Source organism: Odontesthes bonariensis, chromosome 21 (genome assembly GCF_027942865.1).
Source record: "Odontesthes bonariensis isolate fOdoBon6 chromosome 21, fOdoBon6.hap1, whole genome shotgun sequence".
In the NCBI taxonomy this organism is placed as follows: Eukaryota; Metazoa; Chordata; class Actinopteri; order Atheriniformes; family Atherinopsidae; genus Odontesthes; species Odontesthes bonariensis.
In genome coordinates this window covers 7,616,646-7,633,434 of record NC_134526.1, presented here as the reverse complement: position 1 = coordinate 7,633,434, position 16,789 = coordinate 7,616,646, and the positions used below count along the sequence as shown (strand labels likewise).

The window sequence follows — 16,789 nt, the reverse complement described above, 5'->3', positions numbered from 1 at the left end:
AAGAAGCTCAGAGGTGCAGAAGTTGCTTTTCTCTGCTGCTGATGGAGCAGACAGGAAGCAGAAAGAGGTGTCCCTGCAGTGAGAAAGAGACCTCACTCTTGCAAACTAGTAAGCCGCCAAGTTGGCAACACTGTGTCAGTTTCCTCTTTTTAAGCCACAGCATCATCAACTGTGAATTAGTTTTTTGCTGCATGAAAAAATGGAAGTGTGGCGTGAGAGCTGGGTAAAAAGTTCAGAGGCAAACCATGCTCCGGATGAAAGCGGTGACGTGTTCAGCTGTAAATTTCTAATCTCTGTCGCAATGCTCTGATCTGAGGAGTGCAGACCATTCCAATCACAGTAGGGGATCACTCCTGACAGCACAATGACAAGGATCAGAAGCTTTCAATTCCAGATACAGCTAAAAAAAAATGAAAACACCTTCATCCAGAGCACAGTTTGTGGAGAGTGGATAAGAATTTCACACATCTGGATACTGACGTTATCACGAAGTGTGAAAAGTCTGAAGTCTCATACTCTGATGATATACTGCATTTGTTTATCCTATACCAGTTTGTTAAATCAAACTAATAGTTCAGAAATTTGGGAGAAAAGATTCAATACCCTTCTGGCAGAGATTCAAACATCAAAGACATTTTTAAGATGGTCCTATAAATACGAAGCTACCTGCAGCTAGTTAGCTTAGATTTGAATAAAGACTCCAACCACAGCCTGACTGTCTACAGCACCTCCAAAATTTGGCAGTTAATATGTTTTGTGTAATTGTTTCTACATCCAAGGTATCTTCAAGATCTTCAAAAAAGGGTGCAAACATCCTGTGAGATGTGAGAATCTGCATGTACGACCTGTAAAAGTTGGGATGTTGTAAAAAATGTCAATTAAAAGTCTCATACAAAGATGTTTTATTCAAAATAGAACTTTGAAAACATAAATAATGTGAGATGTTTTACTATTTCGTGACAAACCTTAGCTCACCTTGAATTTGATTTTGAAATTCTTTCAGAAATCTTGGACGCCTCATCCTCCAGAGTAATGGTTTATCTTACTGTTCAGACCATGTGAACGGCAAAACCTCTTTAAAAACTGATCTGTGTTCCTCAGTATTGTTTATTATACGTTTGTGCCACATAGGAAACCTCTTATGGTCTAAAGATGTGTTGGTGCCAACACTTCAACTGTTTCCTCTTTCAGTTATTGGGGAGCTATAAATGTCTTAGTTGTTAATGTTTGAAGCACAGATGATTTCTTTAGAGGAGGAGGTTCAATTATAAAAGATCACACGCAAGTGAATTCACTTTCTATGAATTTCTACAGTGTTACAAGAGCACTGCTTGCCAGCCAACAGCTGCCCCAAGTGAGCTTCCGGCTCAGGCGAAAAGCAGAACTAACCATAGGCTCCCAGCCAACTAGCTCAGGAGTTCCCGGCTCAGCGCAGAAATCCCGGCTTATTTATCGGCCAGCTTAGCCATGCAACCTCCTGGCTATTTCTTGGCCGACCTTGTGGCTCCTGAGGTCTCACCTGAAAGGTTCTAAGTCGGCTGGCTTCCCAACCAGCTCTGGACTCCTGTGGTCAATCAAGAACCTTAGCCCTCCTTCTATTGTCTTCTCTATCCAGCTTGTTCTGTTAACTCCTCATAGTTTACCAGCTTCTTGCTCCATCAGTTCCTCACAACACATGCAAATGAACTGTGCAGCTGTGCAGGTAGTCAGAATTGGTGCTGTGAGACTAAGTGCTTCTGGAGCCCTGGAGAAGCAGAAATCATCAGCCATAGCATTGATGGCTCATTTTTCTCATTATACATCCCGTAACACATTAAAAACTCTTTATAGACCCGTTAGTAAGGTTTAAAAGTTGATTTTTACCAGAGAGGAACTTTAAGAAGCTCATTTAGTTGAGTGACAAAGTAAAACTGGACAAACAATGCAATTACATATTTTTTTTTATTATTATTTCATTATTGACGTTCATTTCACTTGCACACATTTTTGTTTTTTTTACATTTTATAGAGTAATTTTGTATCTCGTATCAACTCTAAGAAATTCACATTTACACAATGCATTTTACATTAGTAGATCACTACAGATGATATTCAGCTTTTTTGGGGACAAGGTCCTGATTTATCTGTATCAAGTAATAAAATCACAGAGAGTCACAGTGAGCCTCCCCATAGATGTCGGTATACTGCAAACTACATGTCATGTTGCCTCGGTAATGGAGGCACATGATAAAACTACTGTACATGCAAAACATCTGTACAGTAGAGCTCATCTCTATTGACAAATGGCGTATGCAAATTTTAGAGTAGCATCCCCTCTTGACAGGTATATGTTTTTGTAATGCTACATGACCCTATATTTATAGCATGTTAGCATACCATGTGTGTTCACTGGCAGCATGTATGCACTCCAAGTCTTTATATTGGCGCCCAGTTTATACAGTTTGCGTAAGTCTCCAAGGTTTATCCGTTCGTGTCTGATTTCAGTTCCCAAAAAGCCTTCATTTGCTTTCAAAATATCAAAAAAAAAATACACATAAAAACATCAAATCAGTGGAAAAATGCAAACAAGGCATATACTTAAACTTCTCAACTCAAAATTTTCTGGACATTGTACAGGCACTTGAACTGTGGTACACTCTTTGAGTGCATTCATATTACATCTAATAAGTGCTACAAAATAACATCAGTTAGAAAAAATACTGATTCCAAAAGTGGTGAACTATTCATAGTATCAACAAACAAGCAATGTGAAGACAAAAACAATTTACAAAAATGGAAAAATAAAGGAAAATGAGGGCAATCTTTAACCTAATCCTTGAATGTTTCTTGCATATTTCTTTGTGTATACCCACGCTGCACATTCCTGCAAAGAGTGTCTGGAGTGTCTGGAGAAGGAATACGTCAGCTCAGGGAGGATGAGTGCACTGCGGGAGGCTGATTGAGCCTCAGGGGGAGATGGATTTGAGACTTTTTTTCCTTTCCTTTAAATCAACTCTGGTCACTCACACTGTTGCAGTCTGCTTTAATGTCACTGCCTCAGCTCGGATCGGAATGAATCATACTGGCTCCCTCAGTAGAAGAGTGAATCATACACTTGTCTGTGTGTTTGGTCACGTGTCCACACCAACTCAACTACAAAGCTGCAAACTTTTCAGTGATTATGCTGCTGTGATTCATGAATCCCAAGTGAGCAGTTAAGGAAGTTTAATTGTCTTGAGGTGTCTGTGATCATGTGATCAATCAATGCAGTACCAAACAGGATGCGATGACTCATTTTCACTGTTTTCTTCTCTCCATGAGACATTTCCTACCTACAGCTAAACTCTACAAACACTGCTAAGAAGAAAAAACATCCGACTTTTCTTTAAAGTAACCATTTGTATCCTTATTTACACTCTTGCTTAGAGTAAGATGACAAATTGATTCCACCTGACAGAGATAATTACATGACTTCACATTGCTGGAAAACCATATTTCTTGTTTCATATTTTAGTTTTTGTGTGAAACAAATGGGAAGTGTTTTGCTTTTTAAAGAGCTTTGGAGACGGGAGTCTTCCTTTGTTTGTTTTAAACCAAGCAAACTTGTTTCTGATAAGAGGAGAATATCAATTGTTTCATTCAGATTTCAGCAGATATATTCCCAAGATAACCAAGAATGTTAAATCTATGTCTAAAAAAGGTTGAAGTACGACAACATGTATATCAGCACCAAGTCTTGATGTGATTGTACTATTTTATAGGTGTTATCAGTACTCATTCCTTCTCTAACTATGGGTCAGTAGATAAGTCTATCGCCTACCTTCAGGCTGTTGTGCCCCGTTCATTAATGGACTAAACGTCATTATGTGTTAATTTGATCAATCCACAAAACCAACTGACTTACTTCCTTACTTGGAAGAAAAAGTGTGGGGCAGATGGCACCAGTACACTCACACTGTGGCACTCCCAGATAAAGACCATAATACTGCAACTGTTCTTTCACATCCTTGTTTTCACTCATTCTTCCTTCAGTTTCGATCGCTCTTTATGCATCACAACTACTTTATTAATGTTTGACCGCATAGTACAAAAATATTGTCCAGGATGAGTCTTGAACCATCAATCTCTTGCATGAAGGTGTTCAGAGTGTCCTAAAATTAATTAATTAGCACATCCCATCATCCCCTCTTTCCTTCTTATAAGCATTTGTGGTCAAGTCAAAACTGAGGAGAGTGTATGGCATGTATGGCATTAATGTGCACTGATAACACCCATTGAGTGGCACGTTAACTACCAAATCAGCTAATATCAACCTGTGTCTTTCTAAATGCCAAATAATCTCAGTCACAGCAAAATAAATCCTGAGAGGGTACCTGTCCGTGTAAGGAATGAATGCAGTCAAGCTCAGCTACAGTATACTTCTTTTACATGATGTCTGAACTGACTGCTTCCACAGCTACTGACACAGCAGAGAGGGGGGCAACATGAAAGTGGTCTATGATAAAAAAAAGAAAGACCACCCAGCCTTAGAAGTGAGCCTGGACTAAATGCTTTATATCACCATGGCAATGGCCTATGTAAATGTCAGTGGCCTCAGACTTGGAAAAGGGATCTGTAATGTCACACTGAGGCTTCGGTGAGGGCTGTGTTGTCCCATCACTGTCCACTGCATTAATCCCAATGAGAGTGGAGCAGAGGGTAAATGAAGCTGAAACCCTGAGGTAATTACTACCTGCCTGTCAGGACATCTCCTTAATGGGCTCTGTGTTGACATGAGCCCCTATGACAAAGCATTACTGCCTGAGCACAGTTTATCACACTCTGTAACACAGATGGAGCTGTATGCAAGCCTGTAAGAGTGGGCATGCAGAGATGGAGTTGCTTGCATCCTCTGAGAGGTGTCCCAGTTTACTGCTCAGAGTGAGTAAAGGATAATGATTGATGGGATTCCTTGCTCTGGAGTTTTTCAGTCCTAAATTCATTTAGACTTTCAGGTTAATGAGCGGTGATGACATCGCTGCTCCTTTTCCTGCTCCACAGATGGTTTCCCCTTCCCTTCAGACAACTCGCTGCAGTGAGTCAGCAGAGCTCCACGATCCAGAGATGTTCTTCTCGTGTTGCAAATGCAGGCTCCACAGAGGCATATGCTGAATCAGCCGTGTAACCCAAGCCACAAAATGAAAGTACTGCACCACAAACATAAGACCAACATTTGGGTGCGTCACATTATGAGCATGACATTGCTGAAACACAACCCCTGGAGGCACTGTGGGGGCGTCATGTAGCTTAAGCATTGGAGGAAAAATAGTTGATTACTGAGCAGACTAGAAAGTAATGGGCATCTCTTCCCAAATATGAGTCACTTGCTTCAGTCGTTGCAACCAGTTTCAAACAATGACGCTTATATTTTATAAGACAACATGACAAGAAATGCATCTGTGGTTAACTGACACAAGAACAGGAAACTTTAGAAGAAGTGTGGAGTGACTCACTGCTCCCCTGTTGCTTTTGTATCGCTGACAGTGGGTGTGTAACAGAGGGAATCCTATGGAGAGGGATGGAGGATTAACTGAGAGTGGGATGTCACAGAGGAAAAAGCTGCCCCAGCCTTTCGATGAAAAGGAAAAATATAGAGAATCTAACTGAGTAACTACCTCTCAGGCACTAATGTTTTATGGCAGCTGATCATAGGCAAACGTAAAATGGGAAGAAGACTGGCAAAACTGGCAGCTACTGAGAATGATGTCATATGTCATTACTGAAATAATCTGTTAATATAAGATGGCATACATCTTAGTAACACTGGTTCAGACAGTAGTTGATATTGCCGTAGATTTTGTGTCCGGGCACACTGACTGACAGACTCAAAATGCCAGGATGAAGAGTCAGAATATGGCCCAAAGGTGCTGGAGGGTCCATGTAAGTAAAGTTGTTGCTTTGTGGCCACTTCAGTTATGAATCAAGGTCCATTTTTACATTCTCTGTGTGGCACCCCCCTCACTTTGGTCCACAGTTCAAGTCTCCAGTTCTCTTCCTCCAGGCCTTAGCTCTGACACCCCCTCTTCCTCAGACTTCGGGGGGAGGCGAGTCAGGCTCGGCGTTGCCATCCACACTCACCACTGCAGAGAGAAAGTCGAGAGAAAAATATGTCAAGGATGGTAGATTTCTCACTGTGACTATGAATCTTTGTGTGTTTCCCACTGAGCAATTTTCTCTCCTCAGAAAACCTCTAAAAACTTTGATGAAGTCCCTCCTCCCTGTAGGGGGCCCTGTGGTGTCACTCACACATCTGAACCTGTTAAACTGGAGTCATTAGCTAGTTGAGGATGGGAGACAAATGTTCTCCTTTCCCACAAACCTCTTAACCTGTTGTCAATTGAGGGAAACCATGGAAACGCTTTGGGAATGCAGAGGCGTTTCTGAGAGGACCCCAAAGTCCAGCGCATGTTTTCTTGCCTTTATCAATGCACCCTTGTGCCAGAGAAGTGTAACACAACAGAGTTTATCTTAGAGCTTTACAAGGAGAGGCTCCTCTGCTGTCATGCCATTTCCCCTCCTCCAAAAGCAGAACTGTGCCAAGATTAAGCAACCCAGCTTTTCTGCTTCCCTTTTACATCCCCACTGATTCTGTCCAGTGACGGCACTTTTTCGCTCTTCCTTCCTTTTCAAACAGACAGCTTACAGGCATCATCAGAGACACAGAGCAGATACACGCTGACGCTGGCCAGTGCACAGCCATCTGTAACACACAGGTTCAGGCATGCACGCTGTGGCTCGCACCTATACTTGGCCTACACTCCAAATGTTTCATGATTGGCGCTGCACCTTTCAGAGGCAGCACTGATAATAATAGCCACATGAGAATCCAGCCTCATTCCAGGAATCAGTACAAGCTGTCTTTCACTGAGCCAGTTCAATCCGGACTTCTGTGATATCTGAACTCCCAATCAGACCAAAGCTTTGTTACAGATTTTACAGCGTTTCTAAAAAACCTTTCTGCTCGGTACGATTACAACCCTGATTGGACTGTGCCATGACAAGGATAAAAAAACGTGATGCTTGAAATTGAATTTTAGATGGTTTCATGATAATTGCAGTTTGTTTTTGTTTTTTTTTCAAATTCCACTGAAAGATAATGAGTCAGTGGGCTTCTGGGCATCATCTTACTCACCAGGGCATCCTATTTCTAAATGGCATCATAATAATCCATCATTCCATAGCTGCTGATAACTGTAGATGATAGTGTGGTTACTGTAGTTGCTGCTCCAGTTGAATTCGAAATACTGTTGTAATTTTGTTCTGAGGCATCATAGTTGGCCCATGCAAGTATGGCTGATCCACACTCTATTGATCCTTTAATGATTAATCATCAGCCCAATTTTTTCAGTAAATAAATACTTAATAAATAAAGACATTGGAGTCATACTTAATGTTTTATGATCAAACCATTTATCCAATAATTAAAAAATGATGCCTCTGCAGACAAATATGAAATGTGATTTCTATGCATTTTAACGTTATTGCATGTGATTTTACAGATGAAACCGACACAACATTACATGGCTTCAAATGGGATGCAGAATGCAACATGTGACCTGACTTGTTACTCATACACAATGTTGTTTTTTCCCTTTATGAATGTAGATAAACTGTTGGCTCTCACATTGTTAAAACCACGACAACAGTAGGAACATTTACACCCAAAAACGTTTTTACTCAGAGTCTGATTTTATCATCAAATCCCTGCGGTTTTTACTGGAAGACCAAGCTGACTTTCTGCATTATTTAGATCCTGGTTTTGTTTTTTTTTCTTTGTTATTGAACCTCTAAAGTCCTAATTTATACTATGCACTGTGAAGATCTAGATTCTGCAGCAATTCTGATGATCCTTCACATCTTTTTTGACCAACAGCTGCATTGACTCCACATATGGAGGTCAAACACAGGGCAGGGATTCACAGTTTTGCAAATGCTTGTGAGGGCTTAAAGTCTTGTTTAAAATTTAAACACCCTCTATATGCATGATTGAGAGGAAGAAGCAGGAAGCAAAGGAGGTTGTGGGGGGCACAGAGGGGTGCTGCACAGATAGATGGTTCTTTGATGGGCTGACAGAAATGAAGCCGAGCTGCCTTCGTGGTAGAGTTCTCAATCCTCAGCAGTGACGCATTCAGGGAAAAACCCCTCTAAAAGTTGTCAGTCACAGCGAGGGACATTTTCATTGCTCTATTTCTATTTTTTTTTAAGCCTGTTGGACTTGTTTTGACTGAAGGTGTTCCCATTACTTAAGCCACCAGTAAAATATGGTTCAGTGGAAACAAGAAACCCCCTGTGATTATAATGATTTATAGTGCATAGTCCCTCCCTCCTTGTGTATTTAATAGCCCCAGTTAGTTGTAGAGGACCGGACAACATCCTGCGTAAGAACATTTGCTGCCTTTTTTAATAGCTTCCTCACCGACAGACAGTGCTAATGCCAATTAGCACGTGCTAAACACTGATTCTACATCAGATTTGGAAAAGGTCTGGATCCCATCTCGTCACACCTGCTAATGAGCAAACAACTTAAAGAGGCAACAGGGTTAACCAGGCAGTCACTCTCTCAGTGTGCCAATGCCAAGCTGCTCTTCTAAAAGGAATTCCTTCTTTCCTCCATCATGCAGTTGGCTTAGCATTAGTTGATGAGAAGAATAGAAAGAGGTACTCAGACAAAACACAAAAAAAAACAAAGCAAGCTTTTCCCAAGCCTCATTAGAATGTGATGGGTATCGTAGAAAAGGCACAGTGGTGTGGGTTGTTCAAGCAAGGAGAGTACGCTGTTTGGCCTGTTTGCACATTATTATCCCAGTATTCATTAGACTACACCCAATAAGCATATGAAGGTTTATGTGTATAGATCAAGTGGGAATGCTGGTTTTATCTTTGTAACGTAAGCGCTATATTGAGGAAAAGAGGCGCGCTCAGTGTTGTGCAGGAGTCTCATTTCTGTAACACTTGCCTTTACTCTGCAGTTTAATTGTTAGGTTCTTTTTTCAGATGATCGGTGCCAACTCCCCACCTCAGTCTCTGTGTTCATATCCACTGATGGGCAGAGGGTGAAATCCCCTGATCAATTGTAATAATGCATTAAATAAAGCGAAAAGAGACTTTAAAAATATCTTTTTTAAGCCTCATTAGCTAAACATATGACATTTTGATTTACTGGATGACATGAAAGGTCTTTGTAACTGAGGCTTATCATTTGATAAAGTGCACCATTGCCATCCAAACACTTATTCATAGACATTTTTGGAGATATTTCTATCATAAACCATTCTGTTGCTTCATTATTCTCTTGTGCACAAAATGTGTATTCCTCAAATTATTCACCACATTATATTTCTCCTGCTACACTAACATTCACTATAAACTACAGCATACTACTCGCTGATTTAGTATTAATTCAGCTTATATTTGAAATAAACTATATATTTTTTAGCAATTTTGTTTTACCACAGGAATATATCAAATAAAGAAACATAAAGCAGCTGAAATGAGACATCAAATATGACACAAAGTGAGCAGACGGGCACAAAAAAACACATACAAAGAGCGGCAAAACAATTCAAATCAAGCACAAAATTGCCTAAATGAGACGAAGAATAAAGGTAAAGAGACAAATCACATGCAAAGAAATAAAGATTCAAGCTTCTTCCCACTCCTTTTGAGCATGTAATACGATTATTGTTATATTAATGTTGTATTGTTTCAACATGTTCAAATGAATCACATCAAATCCAAAATGAGCCACAAAATGGCCATGATGAGATATAATGTGACCTCCGAGAGATGCAGAATGTCTACAAAAGGGATGGTTACCAAACAATTAGATTTTGACTCAAAACAACCATAATTAAATCCAAACGAGCACGGAAAGACAGTTAATCAAGTGAAAAATGTAACACAACACAGTACAAGCAGAGATACATAATAAGTCATGCAATGCCAAAAATTGTAATAGGAGATGTTAAAAAATAGAAATAAGAAAGAAAATGACTAAAATGGGATAAAAACAACCCTGAGGATCCTAAATGACCACAAAGTGACGCAAAGGGATGTAAAGCATCTGCACGATACACCAGTGAAGACAGAAAACAACCTTATATTGTATCATCCTGGTTTGTGGTAGGATGAGAACAGTGACTTTCCCATGTCCATGTCCAGAGGCCCCTTGTTTCATCATTGGTTAATGCATTAATAACAGACGTCTAAAAAACAAAAGCACTTCGGAAAATCTTCAGCCGTGTCATCTCTCTTAATGCACTGCACCACTAGAAGTCAATTAATCGCATGGTAAATTGCTTTATAATAGATCGGTAAAGTGCATAATGTTGGATCCGAGCCAGATTTCCTTTACAGCATTCATCTTACAAAACCTTTTCAACTTTGTCTGGCTTCATGGCAAAATCTGAACGAAAATCTACACTCAAAACTCGCACAGCACACTATCAAAAGGCTTGTGTCGATCAAATAGTCATTTAGGTACCCTACTTATGCATTATGCACCATATCGGATATGTGCTAAGATAGAAACTGTGTCTACAAACTTTTGATGATTGATGTGATGAATAATAATACAAACAAATACATAATCAGTGCATCCATCATATTCATTTTTCTGCAGTTCCCCACTGTCATAACCTGTACATTCCTGATGTCTAATGCCTCATGAATACCTCACCTCCCTGCTTTTGGCAGCTAAATGTAGGTGTCAGGGCTGCTGTAAGGTTGCTTTTGAGCTCAATATACAAAAATATAGCTCTTTGCAGAAGCGAAGCCTTGCACAACACTGAGAAAACCAGAATATCTTGATGTAATAGATGATGACTTTCTTTTGGCAGCCTAAATATCAGACTGTGAACAAGGAATGTATTCACCTCACGGTGAGCCTAACTTTCTGTGATGTGAGGCCAGGTATCATGAAGTGAATAAGCACCTTAACCCCATTATTTTCTGGAATACAGCCAGATGATTTACAGTCTATAGTGTCAGGGCACTGAGAAACAGATTTTTTAATGAAGTTGGATGCATTACTTTGGAAAACGCAAAGGATTTTTAGTCCTGTATAAATCAAAGTTTCACAACACACACATAATGAAAAGCTAGACTCGAGGTGTGAGTTTTTAAGCGAGTTTAGAGTCTCCTTCATGTCACTGACAGCTTACCTATCTGTTCCTGTGTGTGTGAGTGTGAGGGCTGAGGCTGGACATCAGCCTGGGCCTGCTGGTGCTGCTGCTGCTGCTCCTGCAGACTCTGAGTGTCCACTGAGATCCCGCTGTCACTGTGCAGCTTCTCTCCCTCCGGCGTCACCATCTGGTTGTTTGTCGCTGCACGGTTATTAGCTGCCTGTTTGTTCTGCTTGCAGCTATTCCACCTGTGCAGAAGTGGCATGTCAGATAAAACTTGATATGATATGATAACATCGTGACAGAATTAGGTATATTTGGCAGAAACATATAAAGTTGGTGTAATTTCTAAAGACCAGTGAAGTATAGTGACAAAGAGTGCCACAGTTTTGGCAATTTCGATTACATTTGAGATTCCGACTGTGACTCATGTACTCTATGTGCATAACAAAAATACTACAATTTGAAAATGGCCGCACGTCTACATTAAAAGGAAGAGGTGTTTTATCAAAAATGCACGGTATTTAAAGGAAAAACAAATGTTGCCAGCAAACCATATATATAAAAAATATACTAAAAATGACAAAAGTTTAAAGGAAATTATATGACACCAACGTTATCACTCAGTGAAAAGACCACAGGCGAGTCAGGAAATGCCATTTTCTCCATGTTTGTCTGTTTTAGAGGGGTCAAAATAAGGCTTTAAGGAGTTATTGTATACCTGCTACTATACCTACAGCATGTCAGTGCTGGTGGTCCCAGATACAATCAGATTTTAGCCCGCCATAATGGCTCTTCCTGAATACATTTGCCACGATTGTTTAGGTTATTTCTTATCCTAAAAGCATTTCCTCCTGACTTTAACTGTGAAAGCATGTGTCTAAAGTCGTTATCTAAACAGGTTTGAAATGGAGCAAAACAACATTACGGTCCCCCATCATTAATATAATTATATCATTGGCACAGGTTTTTTCTTTCTTTTTTTAGCCAAGGAAATGTATTTTTATCCTCAGCATATTACAACAATGTGTTGAATAGGAATACATTATTATTCTTCTGTATATTTGTCCAAGTTAAATAAAAACTACAGCGAAATATTCCAAAACCCTGGAAAAGCTCAACAATTCTACACTGTTGCTTATGAATCAGCAGTGCAAACTTCCACATGTATTGAGTGGTTAACATCTTTCCTTGTAAATTATCGGCTGTTGCACACATTCCCATCATTTTCAGTGTGTTTATGTATGATTTGAAGTACATGTGGAGTATTGGGCAGATGTGTGCATGACTGCGCTGATGAATCTGGCACTCAAATTTCCCCTCGTTGGCACTTTTCAAACGATCAATGCCTCCAATGAGCTTGTTTACTTGCTTCAAATGTGTTTCAGCCTGCAGTTGTATCTGTCTGATGGAGTGTTAGCATTGGCAGCTGCATGTCATCACTAATGTGTTTATTATCTCTGTAATGCCTTTAAAATATCTCACTGTGGTGTGTTTTATCAGAGGGTCAGAGCCACTCCAAACCTCAGCTGAATTTGATATTTAACCACCATACTGGCATTTTTTTAGGATGAATGTTTCCTCGGGTAGCATCTGTGTTAAAGTGACTTTGCCTCTGGCAACCTCCAGATCACCATCACTGTGCACCCTAACTATCCCAGATTATGTTGCTGATGGGCAAAACCCAATAGTTCTAATGTCTTTAAGCACAGAGCAGCTTTTCATTGTTTTCACTGACCTCTTAAACACGATGTAAGCCACCAGGCCCACCACCACGGCAGCCAGGATGGAGCAGTAGATGGGGATAAGGTTTTCGTCGAGGCCGTTGCCAAGAAAGTGGGGAAAGCCGGCGCTGGACGTGGTTGTCTCTGTGACCAGGATTGGACTTTCGGAGCCAAAGGGGAATAAGTAATCAGGTAGGGAAGATGCAAGGGGATCAAAGGTGGGAGTGACATATGTAGGAAGGTTTGGATCTGTAGGGAAGAAAGTGGAGAAAAGTCAACAAAAATCATCTTCTAAGGAGGCTGGGTTGCACAAATACTTGGAGCTAAATGCTAATGTGTCCACAGTGACACTGCTAACATGCTGGTCCTGAGGCACTTGAACATCTGAATTAGATTTCAAGGCAATCCATTCAGTAGAAGTCGTACATTTAACTCAAAACCACAAATTTCTACCTCATGTTTGAACAAAAGGAAAGTCAAGGGATAAGAAAAACCCTTGAGATATATCCTCTGAGCACCATGAATGACTGTAGAAAACTCTATTAAGTAGCAATTTGATAAAAAGAAAACTTAACCTTCCGTAGCCTCCAGAATAATGTCCAGTTATTCTATTCATAGATATCTGAACTAAATTTAATTTCATGCAAAAAGAAATCCTGCCATGATGAAACCTTTTCTGCAGCGAGCTTGTTTGCTGGTGTGCGATTACCAAGTCACCAACCAGATGTCTGATGCACCGCACACATGCCGCAGCTGTTTCTAATAGACAGATGGGTTTTGGCTGAGTTGCTGTGTGCAGGAAGAAGGAATGTTTCTCCACTGACGGGGGTGAATTCATGTCACCCTCCAGCCCACCCTATACCAAGCCTGAGCCCTGAGCACCAGGTCTCTTTTCACCACGTCCTAATCTGCGGGATGTCTTCACAATAAATGACATTACGGCCATGTGGATCCTTGAAGACGTCTGGGGCTTCAGGGAGGTCATCTTCATGACTGTGAAGCCAGAGAGGCAAGGAGCACACTGTGCTACTGAGGGGGTCTGGTTTCTCTCACAGCAAAGCCTGTGAAGAAGTCATTTTCATAGATTGTCCCATTTCCTCTTTCACTGGGTGCTCCATTAATGAGTCAGTGTAATTTCCCATCATACAGCAGCACCGCACCCTCTCTGATGGACATGACTCCTGACAACATAAGTTATCCATCAGTTATCTCCTACAATCTCGTCAAAAAGTTTTTGTTTTTTTAAAAGCTGTTTTTGTTAACGCTGCACTGATTCTGTCAGATGGTTGAAAAGTTCACAGAGGAGCCGGCGGATTACTCGTCCCCTCTGGATATTGTAGATTGAGCTGAGGAGAGCGTCCGTCCAGCCAAAAGCAAAATTTAAGTGAGCTGAGCCGCCTGGTGGGAACGGAGATGGTGCAGCTTGGTTGAGATCTGAGCTGGGAAATCCCAGCAGAACCTCTGGCTGCTCCCCATTAGCTTTGTACTGGCCCTAACAGGATTAACCCTGTGGGGACCCCAAGCCTTCTTTCAAGACCAAAGTCTGGGGGCGTTATCCCAAATACTTTTGGGCTTGTTCACAAATATTTGGATTTTTGCTGGCTGGATGTCCATATTTAGCATCTGATAGAATTTAAAACAAATTATGATGCAGTTATGAGCAAGTATAAGCAAATTATAGGAATTAAATGCCAGCTTTCATTCATGATAATATATTATCCTGTGAGGACCTGTGATACATCACTGCAAATGTTCTACTGTTCTGATGTATCATTCATTTACTCTTTATATACCAGCCTTAAATTAGTGGAGTTCATGGGAGGAGTGAGGAGTTTTACACTGATTAAACATGTATTCTGCTTTTTACTCATTCTAAGTCACTGTTTCAGAGGTAAGGATGAATTTAATGTTTTACTGTTTGATACTACAAATGGCTCCAAGGCTCACTTTATTGAATTTACATGAAATATATCCTTATTTACCTGCACCGGCATTTATATTAGAAAGAGCAAACACTCAATACTTTATTTGTGGTTATAGTTTGAGATATCCTGCTCTTGAATTTGTGCCTCCACCCTTCTGATGTGGGGGCAAATGGACTTTCAGCGTGACGCTCACAGCACTGAAAGATTACGTTTCAATAATTCAACAGCAGTGTGCCTTTCGAGAAACAATGCCCTGGTGACCTCTTTGACAGTTTTCATCACAACTACATTGAGCTCCCAAAAAAATGTTTAAAATCATTAAAAAAACAGAGGATTTTGCAGTAGAATGAGAAAGGGTTTTACAAACACACACATTTTAAAATCTAGAAACACAAATGACCACCACAATGTAAAAGCCGCCTCCTTTTCGTGCACATTGGCATCCATTATTACTTATCATCCCTCATCTGTTGTGACCGTACTAGTATAAAAGATTTAAACTGGCCAGGTAATCCAATTTTCTCTACATGCTCAGTAGGAATGTCCCATCATTGTTTTTTAGTTGACCAAGTGGACAATTTAGAAAAAAAATATTATGAAAATGACGTTGATGGAAATGGATCCACTGGTGTGGACTATAAGAACAGAAATATTCAGTGGACCATCACAGCAAAAGGCTCTATGGACTTATTCTCTTTTCACTGACAGGGCAGACAGTCAGGTTTCTCTACATTGATTTGTTGCATAATTTACACACGTTAACAGGCTGATGGGATGTCGATGAGCAACTTATGTGGACAAGTTTGAGAAGTTTCTGTTTGTTATTAAGTCTCCGTGTTGGTCTGTCTGTCAGTGTGGTGATGACGGGACAATCCTGTCCCACTCTTCTGTACATTTCTGTATATAACAGTGCTGAGCGTGAGTGAGATGGACATGGAGATTTCCCTGAGGGAACCTCCCAAAGGGATTAATAAAGTCGTCTACCTATCTATCTCTCTATCCAATACTGCATGAGGGTTGGTTTACTGAAGCACCAGAAAATGTTTGTCTCAGGACAGAAATATGCAGCACATGTGCATGCCATACTTAGAAACATGCAGAATGCAGAGAACTATTTAAAGCTGGACTATTGATTTGGATCTGTCTAAAGAGGGAGTGTTCAGAGAGGTGGAACACTGGTGTCTGTATTACATTCATTTCTTGATCTTTCCTCGGATGTAGTCAGGTTTCCTCAGCTATGCCCTACATCATCTGGCTAAAGCAGGCCGGGCTAATGGTATTAGCAATGCAACATGAGCTTGCAAATAGATTAAATTGTGAATGGGAGGTGTGAAAAAGAGTGAAAGTGTGCAGACGGTCTGGCGATATATATGGTTTATTACAGAAGTTTCAGCCTATCCTTAGAGTCTTTGATTTTTCGCTCCAGGTTATCAATCATCCTGCTCCTACTGTAAGTGCTCAATGAAAGTTTCTTCTACCTAGACCTCAGGACTTATTGTTCTGTCTCATTCTGAGCCAAGATTACAACTCTCCTGAGCGTATGCATCACATAAGACTCACTCAATACTGAAAGTTAAAGCACAGGATGCTGCATCTTTATTGTAAGTCCCTGCTCTTTATATTTCTCTGGTTCGAGCACTGAAACACAGCTGGATGTGGACCAAAGCATAAACCTGAGGCTGCAGGGCTTTTATACTGTACCTCAGCTTGAACACAATAGCTTAAACGTGGCGGTGGACTTTCCACAATTCCAGTTTGGCTTCAGTAGGTTTAAAACACTCATGAAACAAAATAAAACTGGCCCAGGATTTTATGAGAATGGGGCTGTGTGGGCAGGGAGATGTGTTTATTAGTGGGGTGTGGACACGAGGGGGAGGAAAAGAAAGATTTCATTTTTATGAGCCACTGAGGTCTTTATGGTGAATTTAACCCCAGGGTCTTATGCAGAAGTTGATGTCTTGGCCACTGCCAGGTCAGGGTGGAGATGAGCAACTATCAG

General features: G+C 40.6%; 1 protein-coding gene across 1 annotated transcript in view; it reads right to left on the bottom strand.

The window, feature by feature from the left end:
* Positions 1–1,929: 1,929 nt before the first annotated feature.
* ngfra (nerve growth factor receptor a (TNFR superfamily, member 16)) overlaps positions 1,930–16,789 on the bottom strand; it is a 29,295-nt gene continuing 14,435 nt past the window's right edge. The window contains exons 4-6 of the mRNA XM_075454446.1: positions 12,880–13,114; positions 11,181–11,389; positions 1,930–6,098 (exon numbers count right to left, since the gene is read on the bottom strand). Of these exons, the coding sequence (XP_075310561.1) occupies positions 6,046–6,098; positions 11,181–11,389; positions 12,880–13,114 (497 nt within the window). The 3' untranslated portion in view covers positions 1,930–6,045. The remainder of the gene's footprint in view (positions 6,099–11,180; positions 11,390–12,879; positions 13,115–16,789) is intronic.